The sequence below is a fragment of the Microtus oregoni genome, unplaced genomic scaffold, assembly GCF_018167655.1.
Source record: "Microtus oregoni isolate MIOR12 unplaced genomic scaffold, Mior012 000007F_ref0000211, whole genome shotgun sequence".
Lineage (NCBI taxonomy): Eukaryota > Metazoa > Chordata > Mammalia > Rodentia > Cricetidae > Microtus > Microtus oregoni.
In genome coordinates, this window is record NW_024543066.1 from 32,138,602 (window position 1) to 32,158,311 (window position 19,710).

Consider the following 19,710-nt stretch of genomic DNA (forward strand, 5'->3'; position numbering starts at 1 on the left):
GGACCCTTCGCTTTGCGAGCCCTGTGTGTCCCTTGTCACAAGCAGGCTACTGTTTCGAAGGGTCTGCAGGGAATACTGGCGCCTGAAACGGTATTAATTTGTTGCTTTAGGGAATGTGTTCCCCCCTCTGCTTCTAGAGGGAGAGGGAATGGTGAGAGAAGAGGGAGAGAGAAGAAGGCTGCTTTCATCAAGAAAGACTTTGTTTTCCTGAACTCCAAGGACCAGACAGGTTACAATGGGGTCTCTGTAAGTGAAACCTCATACCTCCCCTGGCCTCCCTGCCTGGCTGCTGCACTCTCCCTTGCCAGGGGTGGGGTGGGGAAAGACTCTGGAGACATTACTAGAGTTCTAAAGGGATCCAGGACCGCCAGGCTTCACTTCTGAACTGCTAGCAGGATCTTGAGGTTTAGTGGTTTCTCTCCTGTGGCAGGAAAAAGCTTGCTCGAATTTCTGCCTTGCCCATCAGCCTGCCCTTGAATAGGGCCGGGATCGAGGGGAAGGATAAGTAAGCAACAGTAACAACAAACAAACAAACAAGAGGCAGATTTAAGCCCTCCAGTACTGTGCCTTTAGTGCCAGTGTTCGAGTGGGAGAAATGGCCCCCTTTCCCACATCAGTGGGTCCCCCGAGGTTCCGATTCGGACCCTACTTGCTGGAGGTACTCCAGGCTGCAGGGCAGCTGGCCAGAGAGCCCTAAGAGTGTTCTGTGCCTTCTCACCATACACTTGGAAAATGCAGCATTTTTCATTTTTTTTTCCCGTTCCCAGCTTACCTCGTCATCAGTGGTCTGGCTGGGCTGTAGACAAAAAGATGGAGAGAAAGTGAGCAAGCACCCCGCAAACCCACGCACAACTTACTTGAGCAGCACAGAAGCAGAGCCCTGACAGCAGCAGTGGCAACCCAAGTGCTCCAGGGCCCCAGGCAGTCCAGGCCATCCTGGTTGCTCTCTGCTAATCCTCTGGTGGGACTCTGCAACCTGATGCCTTCCAGACTCCTTGACCCAGCTGAGCACTGTAAAGTGGCACTTGGACATTCAAATGCACTGGGAGTAGAGGTTGCAAAGGTGCCCTGCTAAGGGGACCTGGGTTCCTCCTGTTTATGAATGGCCTGGAGAGGGTCCTGGGGATTGGAGGAGAGCTAACAGGTCTGGGAGGAGGGATAGAATGACAACGGTCCCCTTTAACTCTTTCCTGGCAGCTGCACCCAGCTTGAATGCATACCCCTCCTCAGTGTGATTGCTGACTGTGCCAGGAGCCTGCCAAGGCTCTGTGCCTTACAGAGGAGCAGACTACCAGTGCTTCTGGAGATGCTGAGCTGCCAAGTGTAGCAGACACTGGCCTGTTCAGAGATCGCTTCTGCCCCCAGGTTGCAAGAAGGACCTGTGTTTCTTTAATTCCAAGCTAGTCAGTATAGCAAGGCAGACTCTAGGGAAAGAGAAAGTGGGAGGAGAGATCTAGAGAGATTGGTGCTGAGGAGAAGGTGAGGTGGGGAGAAGTCGCTTTTGCAGGTGGTTCAAGGACTCACCGTGCTTCTGACTGGCAGCTCATGACATGTTTCTCTCCTGGGTCTCAGTGGGTCACAATGAATCAGCATCCACTGGAGTTCAAACTGGCGAGAGACAGGAGAGATCAGGTCAAAGAGGAGTGTTTCGTTGTTGTTGTTTTTTTTTTTTTTTTAATATGGTCTATAATCCTTAGCAGAACAGCAAGCACAGCTCTTAATTTTTCCTGAGAAGAGTTTTTAGTGGAGTTGTCTGGAAACCTTTCCAAATTCCTCTGCTCGTTGGCAGGGGATGTCCTTAGATTTGATTCACTCCAGTGTAGCCCTAGCCTGGAAGCAGACCATTGGCATTGACTTCCCATTTCTTGTTGACAGAGGTTTTCTGTCCCACCCAGTCCTGCAGCCATTAAGTCCCAAAGAAACACACACAGGTCTACATTAATTATAAAACGGATTGGCCCATTAGCTCAGGCTTCTTATTAACTCTTATAACTTACATTAGCCTATTATTCTTGAATGCTGTGGGACAATGGTCTTTTACACTGTCACTTGTATTATTTTTAATAAAATGCTGATTGGCCAGGAAATATAGGCAGGAAATAGAGGCAGGGCAATGAGAACAGGAGAATTCTGGAGAGAGGAAAGCTCAGTCTGGAGTCGTGACCCAGACGCAGAGGAAGCAAGATGTGACAGCCTTGCTGAATAAGGTACCGAGCCACGTGGCTAACATAGATAAGAATAATGGGCTAAGATAAGTTATAAGAGTTAATAAGAAACCTGAGCTAATGGGCCAATCAGTTTTATAATTAATATAGACCTCTGTGTGTTTCTTTAAGACTTAACGGCTGCAGAACTGGGCAGGACAGAAAACCTTGGTCAACAATTTCTGTCCTGGCCACACCCTCTAGAAGTCGATGCTATTAAAACATGGTTCATGGATGGCCAAAGCAAACCCTGAAAACCAGGATTGCCATCTCCACAGGAAACACACTCTTAAACTTCACCTATGAGATTAGAGATAGAAATAGCAAGAGGTGACTACAGACAAAACAGATGGAAGAAAGAAAACTTACTCCTGAAGAAAACATCCTCCATAGAATAGTGGAGAAATCTATTTTGGAAGAGAGTTCAAACTATTTCAATTCTGTATATGAGTACTCATGTTTGAAGAGAGATAAACTTTTAAAAACTTGAAACCTAGTCCTGACAACTTCTAATGCTCTCAGTAGGCTATTAAGGGAGAAAGATTAAAACAAGGAAGAAACAGGGTAAGCCAAGGGTTTCCAGGTCTAAATCTGAAGATAGTCTTAAATGAAAGACAAGAAAACCTGCAAACCCCACCAGAAGGCCAAAGACATGCCAGCCTGTCTTCTGGGGAGGTAGGTTCCTTGCTGTGCAATCAAAATTAGCTCCTTCTTTCTTGGTCAGTAGGTTCTACTGGCCCTAGGCAGCTGGTTAGGTGGCTAGGTCTCAGATTTAAACACCATGGCCTTCTTTTCAGCCCATCATGATTCCCTTTCTTTCCTACCTGCCGAATGGATTCTAGAACTCCCAGCTCTAGAAAGATATGAGATACCTGTTTCCCTACTGCTGCACGCACACACATCCAGAGTTGAGATGTGGATGTAGAAAATTAAACCTGAGACAAAACAACGAGAAGTCGTCCACTTCCAAAAAAGTAGGGAGAGAAAAGCTGAGGGTAAGTGGGTAAGTGCCCCTCTTACAAGGAGGTGAAAAGGACAGAGTCAAATGAAATAAAAACCCTGAGCAGCCATCAGGACAGACGTTAAAATGGAAATCTACAGATTGCATGAGCACTGTGCTGTGCTGGCTTAACAATAGAATGAAGACATTCCTCAAAAAGTTTGCAAAGCTACACAGCCTCTTAGAGTTAAAGAAACCACTTCGGCAAAACACTACCTTTATCAGACTAGTCTTGTTTACTGGGGGAAAAAAAAATTGAGTTTTACTTTCAGTTGCAATAGAAGCTTTAAAAGGAAGATGAGAAGAAGAATTGAAATGAATTTTGACTTAATGACAGCGGAATGCATGTCACTTAAGGTTGGGCACAGACAAAGTGTGAAGAAGAAGTCAACTCACTTGTAGCGGCTCATAGAGCCGAGAAAGGGCAAGTTTCTAAATGTCTCAGATATTAAATTAATAGTTTTTCTTCTACATCTCCCAATGTTTCTGAAAAATGCACACTATCTCCATAATGTGACATATTGTTTGATACAGGTAACCAATATATTTGTCAACCAATCATCTATATTAAAGGGGGATTGAAGCAAGAACTAAAAATTAAAACTGTACATGTTTAAATCTATCATCTTCTAGAACCACCAGAGCTAAGCTAAGAACCTTTCATTAAAGAGTCAAAACTTTCCCCATTTGTGTGCTTGTTATAGAAACACACCCAGAAACATCCTCTGAAGATCAACAGCTGTGCCTATACGCAACTGCATATACACATGCATTGCAAAATAGCACATGGGAAAGAGAATTATCGCTCTTTTTCTCCAACAAACTACATAATACGAAAATATATATTTCTCATCCCCAATCTTCAAAATAGAAGACTACACCACACAATTTTATTCACTAAGGCCTGTGTGGATTGGTCATGCAAACTCGGTATGCACTGCAGGTCCATGAAATACTAGTTTTGAAAAGTGATCACCCTGAGGAACATTGATCAGATGGCTATCCAGGGAATGTAGATCCTTCTTTGAGATAGTTTGTCAAAGCCACCTCTTCCAAACCTGAAGTCATTCTTTAAGCTGTCATCCTAAAATTGTAAAACGCTCTGGATAAATTGCTGCACCTGTTTAAATATGCAGAAAATGCAATTGTGGCACAAAAAAATGGAGAAATGAAATGCATTTCATCTGTGAATACAAGCTGGGCTGTTCAAAGTGATCAAGGGTTTCCGAACACACCTGCATATCCACATAAACACCTACACACTAATAATCAGCTATACAACAACCATTTTTTTGGCAAGCAATGTGAATTCCAATTTGCATGCTAATTATGTTGAAGGAAGATTGGCAGAGCGCTTTTGTAACAGTTTCATTATGCAGCCAAAATGCTGATTTCTCATTTTCATACCTGGGATCCTCGTGCTCTTTGAATATTCCCTGACAAAACATACGTGACAAACATTTTAACTTAGGTTTTCAGTCAACATTTCAAAGCCCAGGATAATGCAAGCACCGAGGAGACAGGGTATGGAAGCCAGATAGCACCCATGCACAAACAGTTCCCAGTCTGTAAGATGAGGGGAAAATGCGAATAGAGAACTAGAACCTTCTAAAAAATCTATGAAGGCAAGATGCGCCTCAGGAAATGCCGTTGTTTGCAACAGGAAATTCTTCTCCTTCTCTCAGGGAGAATGGGATGATGTGAGTGGAAAGTCCTCACACCTGTGCAGATTTGGCCTTATCCAAATGTTTCATCTCTAAAAAAAACCTTCAGAGAACTTCATTTCTGAAGCTAAGGTAGTGCTCAGCTAATGGAAGGACGTTAGCGTTGGGGCCCAGATGCCAACTCTCTAGTCTTTATTAATCGTGTTACAACCATGGCTACTTATTTTGCTAGGCTGTTGAGAAAGATTAAGTATTTGAACTCAATTCCAGCTAACTTAGAATGGTACAAGTTGTGATTTTTGTTAACGAAATTATTTTGACAATTTGCTGGTACTAAGCACCTAAGCTAATTTTTGCTGACAATACTGAGGGTTCAGATCTTATCCTGATGTACCACTTTTGCTGAGATGTTGCATTCTTCCATCATCAAGAAATGTCTCCAGATGGCACTTCCTAGGCACTGAGCAGGAAGTTCTGAACTGCCTCAGAATCAAGTGTTGTGTAAAATGAGTCGTGTGGTTCAGACATAGTGCAGTTCAGACATAGTGCTGGAAATAGAATTAAATATGGGCAGAATGGTGACAGGAGAAGATGTCCTACCTGGAGTTAGCACACTGGGAATATATTCATTTACTAAATTGTGTGTTTAGATATAAACATCATGGAAGGCACAAAATATTACTTAAGGGTGTATATGTACTGAAAAAGTATTTTTAGCAATACTGCTAAAGCGCATGAGATGGTAAAATGTTTTCCTGGCTAAAGCCATCATGTAACACATAATATGTGAATAGTTCCAAACGGCAAGTGAGATTTTCCCATGCAGCAATGAAAGACTAAACCCGGGGTTTTGGAGAGAGGGACTAGGACAAAGCCCACAGGTAGGACAGAGTATGCAGAGGGGGACCGGGATTAGCTGAGGCAGAGCACGCATCAGGGCTTTCCACACTATGAATTCTAAGCTGAGGAATTTCAATGCTCGAGTGTGAGCATCAAAGATTTTTCTTCAGTGGATAAATATGGTAACAAGTGGATGGAATTCGAAGGGACTTTCATGAAGAGTCCGTTGATCATGCATGTCTGATACTTCAGGCAGGAAGCTATTACAGTAGGCTTCAAGAAGTCCTACATACTGCGCTATTGGCAATGCGTCCTAAGGTATCTGCCAAGCGGAAATAAATCCCTCTCCTAATTCCACAAGCTGTCCAGCTCCTGTTCAGTTACCTGTACCTCCTTCTACAGAGCTCAAAACAATCTACACTCGGTCTCCAACACCTCTCCACATTTGCTCTTGAATCCTTTCCACCTTGATTTCCACTCCCACCAGGCCAGCGGATCTTTGATCCAACCACTCTCATGGGTCTCTAAAACCAACAGGCAACTGTCAGTCATCCTCTTATGTGGCTTATCCAGCATCTGAAACAATTCTTGTGCCATTCACTTTGAATCAGTCTTTCCCCTCAACTTTCAGGACACAGCAATCTCCTTCACTTCGCTATGACAGCCACCTTTTTTATTAAGTCTTTCCTCGTTGTGGCAATAATCCTGGACATCTCAGAAGACAGTCTTCAGTCCTACACTTACGACGTGACTTGATGGCTTTCATAATGCATAAATGTTCACAGCTCCCAGGGTTCAGTTCCTGTATGATCCTGGCTCGTAAACGCCAAAAGCTCACAGCTAACAGCCTGCTCAACGTCTTGCCTCAGAAGCTTAATGACATGACTCTGCAACCTCATTGGCTGTTTCTCATTTCCTCTCCTAGTCTCCCTGCTTTGCAAGTAGCACTCAAATATCAGGTAACACCCATCCTTGTCCCTTGTCACTCATGTTCTCTCTTCCTGCAACCTTCCTCTCTGAGGTATCTTCAGGCCATTACCTCAGGTCCTTAAAGCTACCTCAAAAGTGTTTACTCCTGAATGAGCCCCAGCTCAACCTTCCATTCCGCTTTCCCTGATAACATTTATGATTTCCTGGTACACTATGAACTATTCAGCTCCTCCTTGTGCCTCTCCCCAGAATGTAACCTCCATTTAGGCATTAACTTTTGTATTTCTTAGTCACATAAAGTACACCTGTAACTTAGTAAATATTTTTTAAAAATAGTTGTTTAATATTAATAACAGCCAAGCGTGGGTGGTGCATGCCTTTAATCCCAGAACTTGGGAGATAGGGACAAGCAGATCTCTGTGAGTTCAAGGCCAGCCTGGTCTTCAGAGTGAGTTCCAGGACAGGCATCAAAGCAACAAAGAAACCTTGTCTCAAAAACAATTTAAAAAGGAGTATTAATACAGAACACAAGGATTGTACATTGCTTACATCACTAAAACCATAGCTTCGTATATTTCTCAAATGCCAGAAATGCTGATTACAACATCAAACATCTTTTTTCCCAGGTTATTGTTCATGAACCTTGCACTGTTTTCACATTTTCATGTAAAGTGACCCAGTGCTACAGAGTAAAGAAAAAGACAGAGAGCTCCTCTAGCAATGGTTTTTCCCACTCAGTCATTTTTCTCTAAATCTGAAGGAAAAAAATTACAGCAAGGCCTCCGAGATACACTTCACATAGCATCAAATCCGTCATGTTCTATGGTGATTTATTGGGAATATGCACAGGTAAAGAGAAGAATGATTTGAGTTATATATGGGGAAATCCACATAAACTTTTATCCTCCCTCAAACAAGACCAAACTCCCAATGCAGTGCATCCCTGGAAAGGGAGAACGGCTAACTTTGTTTTCTAATAGAGCTGTACCAAATAACTCTCCCAGGCAATCATGTTGACAACAAACAATAAAGAACCTGTCATAAAGTAACATGTTTTCATGGTAATCTGCCAGGGAACCATGCTTTGCAGTAGGATAAATGGCACCATCCTAAGCTACAGGCACAGGGGAGAATAGGAAATGAGGAATTTATTGCTTTAAAATCAAAAATAACAAACTTACAGATATGCAAAGGGAAAAATACAAAATTCTCTGAGCCCACTAAATAACTATAAATGATGAGAATGGGTTTGAATTGTAGCCCACAAGAATGTTCATGAAAGCTTCTTGAAATTGTTTTCTTTTTCCAATTTAGAAAAAGAGAAGGAACACGAGATAGGAAGGATGGGGAAAGTCACAAACAGCTACAACATAAGCGAGTCTTACAGCATTAGTGATCTATCAAATGTCTAGGTTCCATTTTTATTATGCAGTTCTTATACCTACCTTTGATAGCTGATAATGCCTGTGGAGAGAATATCTTGCTTTTGGTTTATTTACAAAAAAAAAGCAAGAATTGACCCTGAAACAAATATTCAACCAATAGAACATGTTGAAAATTAGAAATAATCCAATTGTATTCGGAAAATACTAAAAAATGTAGATGTTTTTCTGGTTTCAAGCTATTTCATGTTATTTTTAACTTGAAAAAATCCTTAGAAACTGACACTGAGTACTTGCTGTCCCAAACTGAGAGACAGGTGACCCACTATTATGAGTTTTCTGCTTCTTGAGATACATGCATATCACTAGCCATTGCCCTTTAAGACCTTAAAGGAAGTAGCTAATTGGCGGTGGTCTTCAATAATTTCCAAGGACTTCCGCCTTTAGGAAAATTGATGCAAAACCCAAGATGACAGGCTATAAGGTAAAAACAGGATCTGGGCCAGCTCAGGGGCACTTGGATTTTGAAGACTTATGCTTGACTGCTTTAGTTCTAAACCATGAGGGGTAGTATAAAAAGTCTTTAGACGTTTGGAAAGGAATAAATTGGTATATATGAGTTTCCAAGTGAGAATCCATCCACGTCAAATACCGTTTTTTTTCTCCTCTCCAGGATTCTCTTGGACACCATCTCCTTTAATAAGGAGACCTTGGGTTATCTTATAAAATTATTCTAAAGATCAGAAAGTTAGAAAAACAGGATTTTGAAAACATCTAATTGTTATATTAAAGACACTGAAATGATTTCTTCAAGGAAAATGGACTACTCTTGTACACTCTTCTCCTAAGAAGGATGAGGAGAAAAAAAAGAGGAAGAAGTATCGGGTAAGAAGAAAGTAGATGAGGAGCTGGAGGAAAGGGAAGAAGGCTACATCAGGGAAAAGTTTGAGTATGATAATATCATTTTGATGTTTTTGATGGAAGCAGAGTTTATTTGTTAGCCTATAGTTTCCATATAATTATCAATGTTACCATACCACCAACACCACTTAATAATGAACTTTAGTGGGGATTTGGGCTCAGATCTTTTTTGTTTCCAGGAAGGGGTCAAGGATCCAGAATTCATTCTGAAAAGGAAAGACTGCATGTGCCTATACCAAATTATTTTAACACTGGTGTCAGCATGATGACTTTAAAAAGCTCCTTACTATCCCAGAAGCACCGTGTAACACTCAGATGCATTCCTACATGTGAGGAAGAAAACGGAAGATGACAACATAAACTTCTACGCACTGAGGTGTGAGACTAGGTTTTTCAGAAAATCTATAACTAGCCAAAGGAGATACAGCATAGCAAAGTAATACTGAGACTTTGCTACACTGGAAATAAAACAATTGGAAGGCATCTTTAATAGTATCCAGAAACCAGAATTATAAGATCTTGGAGTGTTTTTAAGGTCAACAAATCCATTTTTTAATCAACTAATACTCAGTGCCTTGAGAAGGCATTTAGGCCTTCACTCCCTAGCCCGGGTCCAGAAATGGCACTGGCATCGCAGAGGCTGTGTTGTCTGAAAAACACTCCAGGGTCATTTCAGAGTTCCTGCTACACAGAATTTGAGCATTTTACAACAGTGGCCGCATCAGCTTTCTAACCCAGCCGCTTGAAGCATGATGACTCATGAGGTGAAGAAATACTTCCTCAAGAGTCTACGAGCCAGAGCAGCAATGTGGCAGCTCCAAATTGCTCCCTGTCTATCACAGAATATAGAAATTTCACACCAGCCTTCACACTCATCACTGCACTTCCTGTAAAAACAAGTCATTTGAACAATTCCATTACTGAGATCCCCGAAAGCCTCTTTTTCCCAGAGAAGTGCGCAGAAACAATTCAAAACTACCGTGTCACCCTTGCTCTCTCTGTGACATAGACTCTGTGACTAGAATATAACAGCTCCATACAGTAGGAGAGCTGTATTAGCATCAACAGTTTATTTATATTGAATTTTATCCTCTTCTGTTTCCCCCAAAGAATCCTTGCCCTCTAAGGTTGTATTTTTAAATTATTGTCAAAATTCTATGAAAGAATTGCTACCCAGTGTTCAAAATGATAGAGCTAGAAGGTGCTAGCTGATACAATTGTGATGTCACTTTCTTACTTCCATCACAATGGATTTCTCCAGCAAAACAATGAACAGAATTTAAAATTCTTTACTTCAGGTAAGAGCGATGGTTCAGTAGTTTAAAACCTGCACTGCTTTTGCCGATGACCAGAATTCGTCTCCCAGCACCGACATCGGTTATTCACAACATCTGTAATTCTAGCACCAGGGAATTCAATGCCCTCAGATGTCTATTACACAAAGTCTAGTTCTAAGTAAATACATCTCATGCCCTTTATATAATATAGCTTATCAAACATCATTTGATTTCCTTACTTTACATTTTACCATCCACATTCACTAGCCTTCACTTATGTCCCACAAACACTCCATTTACATACATACATGTTACTCAAATCAATTAGTGTCTAGACTTTTGAATTAATCCTAGTTGTTCTTGAATTGTTTTCCCTCAGTCATTTTTACTGTTATCTTCCCTTCTTTGGCTGATCCAAATCCTTCCCTTTCAAAATTTATTGCTTTCAAAAATGATAAACTCCCTGACTAACTGGATTCACGATTTATCTCTAATTTTTCTTGAAAAAAATCTAATTCATTATACATACATGGTATGTTCTGAACTAGTGTGGGTCTCCTTGTAAGTGGTCTCAAAGGCTATGAATGCTCCGAGTGAGTGTCTAACACCTTAATTCCAAGTAGACCTTAACCTCCTTCAAGGAAAAAAAAAAAGATTATCTGCTTCACTAAAAGTCAGTACTGCACATGGCACTCAAAGCTGGTGGTGAGTGCTTTCTGAATGAGTAGTGGGATGTATTTAATAAACCTTACAAAGTGAATCACTGTTCACTGTATGCCCTGTAGCTAATGATCCAGAATGTTTGGGCGCTGAGCTTAGCCACCTGAGTTTGTCTTCAGCTAGAATTAGTGGTGGAACTTGGTGGTTTTATACTCACAGGAACAGAAACCCGAGGATTGTCTGCAAGCTTCCCCAGCACAGCGAAGCCATCGGTCTCAATCTGGCCTCTTGGCTTTATAGGTAAGGACTCAATCCTGACGCAGTCGAGGAAAAGAGTGGCACTGGTCCTTTCCACACCAATCATGATCTTATGCCACTGGGAGTCGAACAAGGACGGCAAACGTGAAAAGTCTGCCGACTGGAGACTTCCATCCAGTCCTTTGTAGGAGAACGAGACAGACTTTGTTTGGCCGTTTATCCTCACGCCAACTTGCTCCTTCCCTGAGGAATCCTGGATCTGCCAAATGTTCCAGTTCTTCTCAAGTGTGCTTCCAGTCATCCGGAAAGTGGTTAAGAAGGAATATTCTTCAGGCAGTCCACTGGGATACAAATGCCTGAGCAAAATTTGAAAATAATAAATATAAACCTTGTTTTCTGTGCTTATACATATTTACCATTTCTGGTGTTTGTGTTATTTTAGACTCTAGCCCTGCAGAAGGGTTAGAGTGTAGGAAAACTATGCAGCATTTGTTCTCTGATGACATCTTATACAGACCATCATAGTTCAATCATCCATGCACATCAATGCTCCACCTTAAAATACACAGTTTTAAGAACCCCCTCCCTCATAACTAGTGAAGGCTCTCAACGATATTATTATTTATTCTACCCAAAGAGCCACCATTTAGCAATGCCACCCCACCCAAAACCACATTTTTTTTTTTTTTTGCAATGTTCGGGGCAACATTTCCTTCAAAAGTGAGGGAGGGTGATCATTTGAAGTCTAAATCAAATCTACTAGCTTATAAAAAACTATTTAATTCAACTGGATTTTAATTTTTTACACACATTAAAATTATTTGGTATTTTTATAATGGCCAGGCTATTCTCAAATTTTGCCTTCTGGACCCATATGTTGAGAATTAGTAACAAACAACCCAGCATCTCTTTAAAGGCTTCTTCACCCTAAGGATGGCGTTTCTAGGGATTTCAAGGATTATAGTGAAGCGGTAGCTCGTTGTTTGGTGACTGGAGGAATAACGGGCAGTGAGCGACCAGCACTTCCTTCTCCCCTCCAGCTCCACGCTTCCTCAGTCCACCTCCTAAAGTTACATCATAGTTACTTTCCTCGCTGCTTTAAATGGAAGCTAAAGCCAGCAGCATCCCTAAGACCATCCTTATCTGCCACCTATCTATCTACACTTATCTACAGATCTTCTGTTGAAGCAAGTCCTGCAGGGTTTTAAATACTAACGTCAGCTTTCAAAGTCTTTAAAGTTATTTCGTTTCATCTTCTTCTCTGTATAAGAAAATTCCTCAACAAGAAACGCGAGGAAAACTAAATGTGAAATGTGTTTACTAATAGGAAAATTGAAAACAATTACTCACTAAGACAGAGAGTTCCAAACAACCTTCCTGAAGGTCAAACTTATGTGCTTAGCTCCTTCTTACAAAGGATGAAGGGAAGAAAGGCAAGAAGAAATATCACAATGGGTATTGATTTCATGTATATGACATTTGTTGAATTGAAGCATAGTGTGTGTGTGCAGGTGTACATGCAAGCACACATGAACACACTTGCGCGCGCACACACACGATTTTGTAAAAGTATACAAAAGTTTTTAGAATGTGCTTAAAAAAAAACACTTTAGAATACATTTGAGAAAGACAAAAGAACTATCTAAAGTCCTATTTTTTCCACAATAGAAGAACTACCACATCACTCCAAATACTTTTTTCTTCTTTTCCTTTTGTTTTGATTTTTTTTCAATTTATTTTTTTAAACAATCTTTTCTCATTTTACATACCAATCCCAATTCTTTCTCCCTCTCCACCTCCCACTTCCCCCCACCTTCCACCTACCCCACACCCATCCACCCCAAACAGGATGGCCAAGATCAGATACTTGTTTTAAATATAATTTTTCTCAACTGGATTGTCGCAGTTCCTTTGATTCCATATTTTTTGGAACTATGCCTATTCCAAAATAATCTCTAAGAAAAACCCCAAATTTATTCATTCATAGATATCCTCATTTGGAACACTCACAGAATGCTTCATTCTTAGATGCACGGGCATACCAAGTATGTTCATATGTGTATGTCATCTCCCTCCACACATATGAAGAGCAAATGATTCTGTTCACAAATGTAACTATGACTAATATGTTAATAATACTTTAGCATATACTATGTTAAGAGGTTAATAAAGAAAATTTGCCTCATTATTCATATGAATAAAATATACATATTTGAGTGTACCGAAGACTGTTAAATGTCTCTGAAGCCTAATATACAGAACAGGCTGCCTAATGTATTTTTAAACACCTGAGATTCTGTTCTTGAAAATATGCTATGCCTATCAATAAGTAAACCCAACAGCATACATAATTTAAAAGAAGTTACGTCTATAAATGATTTATTGTATTCCAATCTTCACGAAGTTCCTTAAATGGAGAACCATGTGGGTTCAAATAAAAGATTCAAAAGTTTTTGAACCTTGAAATATTTGTTTATGACCTTAATACGAAGACAGCTAAGGTCTGTGCTGCTAGAGAAAACAAGCAGACTAGGCTGTAAACAGCAGTTGAGAATGGAAAGCTATTGTGCCTAAAATAAAGAATAAACGGAAGCAGAATCATGTCTCTTGATTCTTCAGTAATTATAAAGACAAATAAGTAAAAATTGTGACTGTCTAGCATTGCTTTGTATGATATATTTCTCTCCAATGAAGAAACCGCCTATGAATGTTTTTTCACTGTCTCAGAATATTCTCTGGGGAAAAAAAAAAGCATTTCTGCTCCCTGAGAATGATTCCAATCCCCTCCTTCTTTGTCATCTAGCTTTTGCGTGAGTAATTTAAAAAGAAGGAATGACATTCCATAGTGGATATGGACCCAGCTTTCATTATCCATTCATCAGTTGGAGGACATTCCCAAACCGATGGCAGCTTCCATTTCCTGGCTACTGTGAATAGGGTGGCAACAAGCACAGCTGAGCAAGTGCCTATCCCCCAGAAAGACACGGTCAGGTGATAGATCTGTATTCAATTGCTTGAGAAAAATGAAGTTTTCAGGTAAATTATGAAACTAGAAAATATTATGTATGAGTGAAGTGACCCAGACCCAGAAAATCTAGAGCCTCATGTTCTCTTATTTGCCATTCTTGGCTCTGAATCTCTAGATTTGTGTATATAACCTTGAATATCAGCAGAAAGTAGGAAGGGACTGTGGTGGTGGTGGAGGGGTAAGAAGGGTCTCGTGAGAGAAGGAAATAGCATATGATACAGGTGAAATGAAGGGGGGACAGTGGGAAACAGAGGGAATGGCGTAGGAGAGGAGTGGAAAGGGGATAATGGGCAGGGATAAATCACACTCGGGATATTTGGAAAAGCCATAGAATCACACTGGATTATTTTTACTTAAAAATACATATAGTATAGTATTTTTAAAGTACATATATATGTAGTCTAAATAAAGTTATGTCATGTGGTGACAATCAATACTGATCACCCTAAGAACCACAAACTATTTAACCAAAAGCCTAGTACTAGGCATGAGAAACCCGGGGAGTCAAGAGAGTCTTCAAACAATGTAGTTATTGCTACTGCTCTTGGTTTCTTCCAAGAATTTGAAGGCAAGACTTTATTGCTGAAGATACCACACACTTTAGACACAGAACCTGGAGGATTTGAACTGGGTCTGACCTGAAATCTTTCTTCCTGAGGAAAAGCCTTATGCAAGGTGCCTAGGGAGAAAAGCAACCAGAAGGCCTTCACAGCTGTGCCGCCTACAGACCACAACAGTGACCAGCATGACAAAGGATTTCAAAAGTGCAATAGTGGCACCGCATCTTGGGGACAACCAGTTGTCATCTAATTGGCTTTAAGGCCTGCTTAATATGAGGGAATTCATGCCTGATACTGCAAACCTAGCCAACCACCTGCGGCTCGGGAGGTCATGGACCCTGTAGGAGAACTGACTAATGGCACTTTCCTAAACCAGTGCAGTTTCTAACTCCATTCAAAATACATATCCTTCTGTTCACATACACAGAAGCGCAGATCTCATTCCTCATCACAGAAGCATATGAAGACTATTTCAGGAGGAGAAATGAGAGGGAACTGGGAGCTGGACACCAGCAGAGTACACGATACACATGTCTGAAAATTTTGTGATGAAACCATTAGCTTGTACAATTGACATATGTAAAATAATAATGACTCCAAAACCATATAGTAATCTTATTGATCATAACATATGCTGATAGTGTAAAACCTAGATCAGAGAAGGGTATTTGTTACAATGACACAGCTATTCAATTCACATATACCAAAGAACCTCAGCAATAAAGAATTTACACGTTAATTCCAAGAAATGATAGCAGTAAAATGAAAGCTGTATGTATATCTCCATCAGTTTTTCTGTTATAATTATTTCCCGTGTGTGTGTGTGTGTGTGTGTGTGTGTGTGTGTGTGTGTGTGTGGTTCTGTTTCAGCACTGGGACTCTTGAACAGCTCCACTGTGAGCCTTCAAACCACACTGCGGCTCCTGGTTAAATTTATGCCTCACTTCTGGTGCTTTTCACAGAGGGTCCTTTCAGTCAGAACCAGACAAATTACAGAAAAACAGAAAACAAAATACTAAGAACATATCCCGAATTGATGTCTAATGGTCTCAGGGATGTTTTCATTCCTGGAATGGAAAGTAAATTACCAACCTAACATGAGGAGCAGCATTCAGGTGCTAATGATTGATAGGAACACATTCCTTTGGCTTTCTTTCTTCTTTAGGAGTTCCTGGTGATTTAATCCACTGGCTAATGAAAGCCAGGTAAGTTCTACCACTGAGCTGTACCCCAAGCCCGCCCTTCATCTTAAAATAATCCAAGAACTACCGAAAAGTAAAAAGTCCTCTAACATTGCATTGCTGTAAGCATTTCCAAATGCCTTTAAGGAGGCTCATTAGAGCCCTTTCCGATGGGTTACCTTGTTGGGATCCTGAAGTCTACATCACTCCCAAACTTGTAAGCCACTTGTAGTGCCGTGGACCCCACCACCCTCTGGACCGTTCTTCGGGATGCAGCTCTCTCAACTTGGAACTGAGAGATCAGGTCAAACCCTACAGAAAGAGATAAGGAAAGAAAGTTGGAAATGAGACTGGTTATGTCCCCTCCCCAAATAGATTATATTTAAAAGCTTGAATTTCCAGTATGATACAGGGCTACTTGCCTGGCAAGTCATCTTGGCCAATCCTGATCTTGGGACACAGTTCAGTTCCACCATTGGGACTGGCAGGAACCCCTGCAAAGGTAGTACCATGTCATCCAATCCATCCACTACAAGATGCTAATTAATTAATTTAATATTTACTAATATTAAAACCAAGCAACTGCTTAAAATACAATGTTATACAGCTTTGCTTATAAGTCATGTGTTTAGCTTGAACTCAATGCCTCAGTGATTAGAATTTATTCACCTTCAGCTTCTCCTGAAGGGATAATAATTGATGATGGAAAAATGTTCCTGCCTGGAAAAGTTGGGGATTTGTTCCGTGTAGAACCAGAGCTGCAGAGTGTCCTGGATGGCACAGGTCAGAGCCTGTCTGGAAAATTTCTGGTGGTTTAACCTAGAAATATTGCTTAAATACCACAGATTCTAAGCATACAATGACATGACAGAGTCAGCCTTGAGACACCTCAACGGGACTCCCAGACAAGTGAAGTTCTTGGGGAATCATCACCATCAAAGATGAGTTTTTATAACTGCAATGCCCCCTCCTGCATTGATAAGAGATGTCTTAGACCTCACACACACACACACACACACACACACACACACACATACACACACCCGACCACCAACAACAACAACCCCCCCCCAAAAAAAAGGCAGAAGCAGCAAAATGTTTCAATAAAACCTAAGCTTTGGCCTACCCAGCAAAAGTACATCAAATATTTTTTTTTTCTTATCCTCCTGACCCCAGTGTTTTGAGGAAATCCATCCACCTACCCATCCATCCACCCCAGCATTCACTCAACATGTACCATTCACTGTCTGAAGAGGCATCATGCTAGGCTCTAGAAAAGGCATAGCTGTTCTTCCTGCTTACTGAGCTCAGTGCGGACTCCCTTTCCAGGCTCAACATTGTACAGGACAACCCATCAGTGCAGAACAAGGAGGGAAGGTGTAAAGGACTGCTGGAGGCATAACCAGTCTTCACCCAACCACAGCCCGGCGCCATCACAGCCCTGCCTGCTTCCAGTAGCAAGAGCTACTTCAAACTCCATAAACCATGGCTCTTACTTGGACGACGCTTAGGAGTCGCAGATACCCAGGGTCCCAGAAAACTGCATGCAAAGAAGAAAACTGGAATCTTCCTGAAGAGGAGAAAACAAGAAATGACCCAAACGGGAATTCCTTCCTATGGGAACTTGCCAAACCTGACTGATGGCGGCAACCAAATCCCAAAAACCTCACAGATGGCAGCAACCAAATCCCAAGGCATACCACTGCCTACATTTCCATTTTGAAAGCTGACTAAGAAATTTTGCAGATAAAAGCATTTCTGACTCCTACTGTCCCAATCACACATTCTCAATGTCTCCCTATCTCACTTACTATTCTACTTCTTGTCTCTGCTTTCTTTTATCTCTGCTTCCTGCCCCTCTCTTCCCATAGCTGCCTCTTCTTTTCCTATCTCAAATGCTTACTCACTTGCTATATTTTCTCATCTGTCTTTACCTCCGATCGCCCCTTGGTTCTCGCTGTCTCTCACCTCCCCTCACGTTACCACTACTGCAAAAAGCCTCATCCACCTCCCTCCAGAGTCCTGGGCTTACCAGCGGGTCTTCATCTTTCCAGTCAGTTCTCTTTGGTTTATAATAGTCACTAAGAAGAAGGGGTTGTTGGGGAGTCACTACACCCCCTAAGGCCCCTTCTCCTTCTTTCTAAGGCTCTTGAGTTTGGGCCCCAATCTTGGTCCTTCTTGCCCCTCACAGGGCTAAAAGCAAAGAGTGAGTCAGGGACAATGTCTAACAACTCTTTAAACTGAAGCAAAGGAAAGGGGTGGGGAGAGGCAGCCTGTAAGCCGGGGCCCAGCCAGGGGTGTGCCCTCAGAGCTAACAAGGTTACACTGAAGGAGGGATTGAATGGGGGAAAGCCTTGCTGCAAGGGAAAAAAAAAATCAGGATGTGGGGAGTTTCACCAGAAAAATGCAGCCCGCTGCTATAGGAATACAGTGGGAGCTTTTAGAGCAGCTATAGGGCACAGTAGAGGCTTTTAGAACTGTTACAAGGGCACAGAGGAGGCTTTTAGTGGCCCCTGGGCCCAGCAAAGAGCTGCCTATCAGGAGGCAAAGGTGCAGGAACTCACTGGAGCCCTGCTGCCTAGACAACCTAGACAACCACTTCTCCTAGCTTATCAGTTAGTTATATGAACTTGAGCAGGGTAATTAGCCTTCCTTTGTTTGACTGCCTTATGTATAAAACAGGATGAAAACAGTTCCCTTACAGTTACTGGGGGAATCAGGTGAGGCAGGCAAAGATAACAGATCTGACCCAAAACTCATTCCTTGGCACCCTTATTCTCCTGGTAACACTTCTTTGTCTGTTTCCTCCTCTTGTCCGTGCCTACAGCCTAGCAGTGTACAGTTCTCACAGCCGTGCACGAAGTTAGACTCAACCCAACATTATCCACTAGATGAGAGGATGAAGATACAGACCCGGGCGCCTGTCCCAAGCATCATTGCTGCTGGGCATTGCGTGTCAACTCTAAATCGCCGCAGGAAAGTTTGATAAGAAGTAACCTCAATACTTTTACTTGTTTTCTCTCAATCTCTGACGTTAATAGTGTCAAACTGAACATACACATACACGGGAGTACACAACACATTCTTTTTGATGAACAACAAAGCAAGAAAATTACTAGGATCGCAGACCTTGAGAGATGGTGTGCCCACACCACTGTCACAATTGCACAGGGCCTCGTCGTGAACCTGAGCACCTCTGGAGAAGGAACAGCAGGCCCCATGGCCTGTCCCCCCAAGCATAGGATGACCTACTTCTGGTTCCATCTTAGAGGACAGACAATGTTTTTACCTCGCTAAATTTTTATTTAATTACAGAACAAGTAGTATTGCTGTTTTTATTTTATTTTAGTGTGTGTGTGTGTGTGTGTGTGTGTGTGTGTGTGTGTGTGTGTGTGTTTGCATGTGGTGGGGAATGGAGTGCGTGACCCCGCAGAGGCTGAAAATTGACAGTGCGCGTCTTCTTTCCTAGCGCTCCACTTCATTTAAGGAGACATAGTCTCTCAGTGAACCAGGAACTTGCCAATTCCAGCTAACGTAGCTAGCCAGCTTGTGTTGGGGGATCTTCCCCTAGGGCTGAGATTATAGGTAACTGCCAGGTCTGCCTCTCTGTTCCGTGAGTTCCAGGATTCAACCTCTGGCTGGCAGGCTTGTGAGGCCAAAACACTACCCACTGACCCATCTCCCCAGCCCTTACTTGTTTCTAGCTTCAATAAGATCTCTTCTGCTTCAGCCTCTCTCAGCTCACTGGAGAGGCTCTGGTTGGACTTTGATTAAGCAATTACTCTCTTTTTATAGCGTTCTTCTC

The 19,710-nt window shown here is 41.8% G+C and overlaps 1 protein-coding gene across 1 annotated transcript in view; it reads right to left on the reverse strand.

Annotated features, from left to right (window-relative positions):
* The window catches only part of Col9a1 (collagen type IX alpha 1 chain), an 80,342-nt gene extending 62,358 nt beyond the window's left edge, over positions 1-17,984 (reverse strand). The window contains exons 1-7 of the mRNA XM_041656223.1: positions 17,938-17,984; positions 17,402-17,475; positions 16,328-16,399; positions 16,085-16,217; positions 11,096-11,492; positions 1,525-1,608; positions 773-796 (exon numbers count right to left, since the gene is read on the reverse strand). Coding sequence (XP_041512157.1) covers positions 773-796; positions 1,525-1,608; positions 11,096-11,492; positions 16,085-16,217; positions 16,328-16,399; positions 17,402-17,475; positions 17,938-17,951 — 798 coding nt within the window. The 5' untranslated portion in view covers positions 17,952-17,984. The remainder of the gene's footprint in view (positions 1-772; positions 797-1,524; positions 1,609-11,095; positions 11,493-16,084; positions 16,218-16,327; positions 16,400-17,401; positions 17,476-17,937) is intronic.
* Between the last annotated feature and the right edge of the window lie 1,726 nt (positions 17,985-19,710).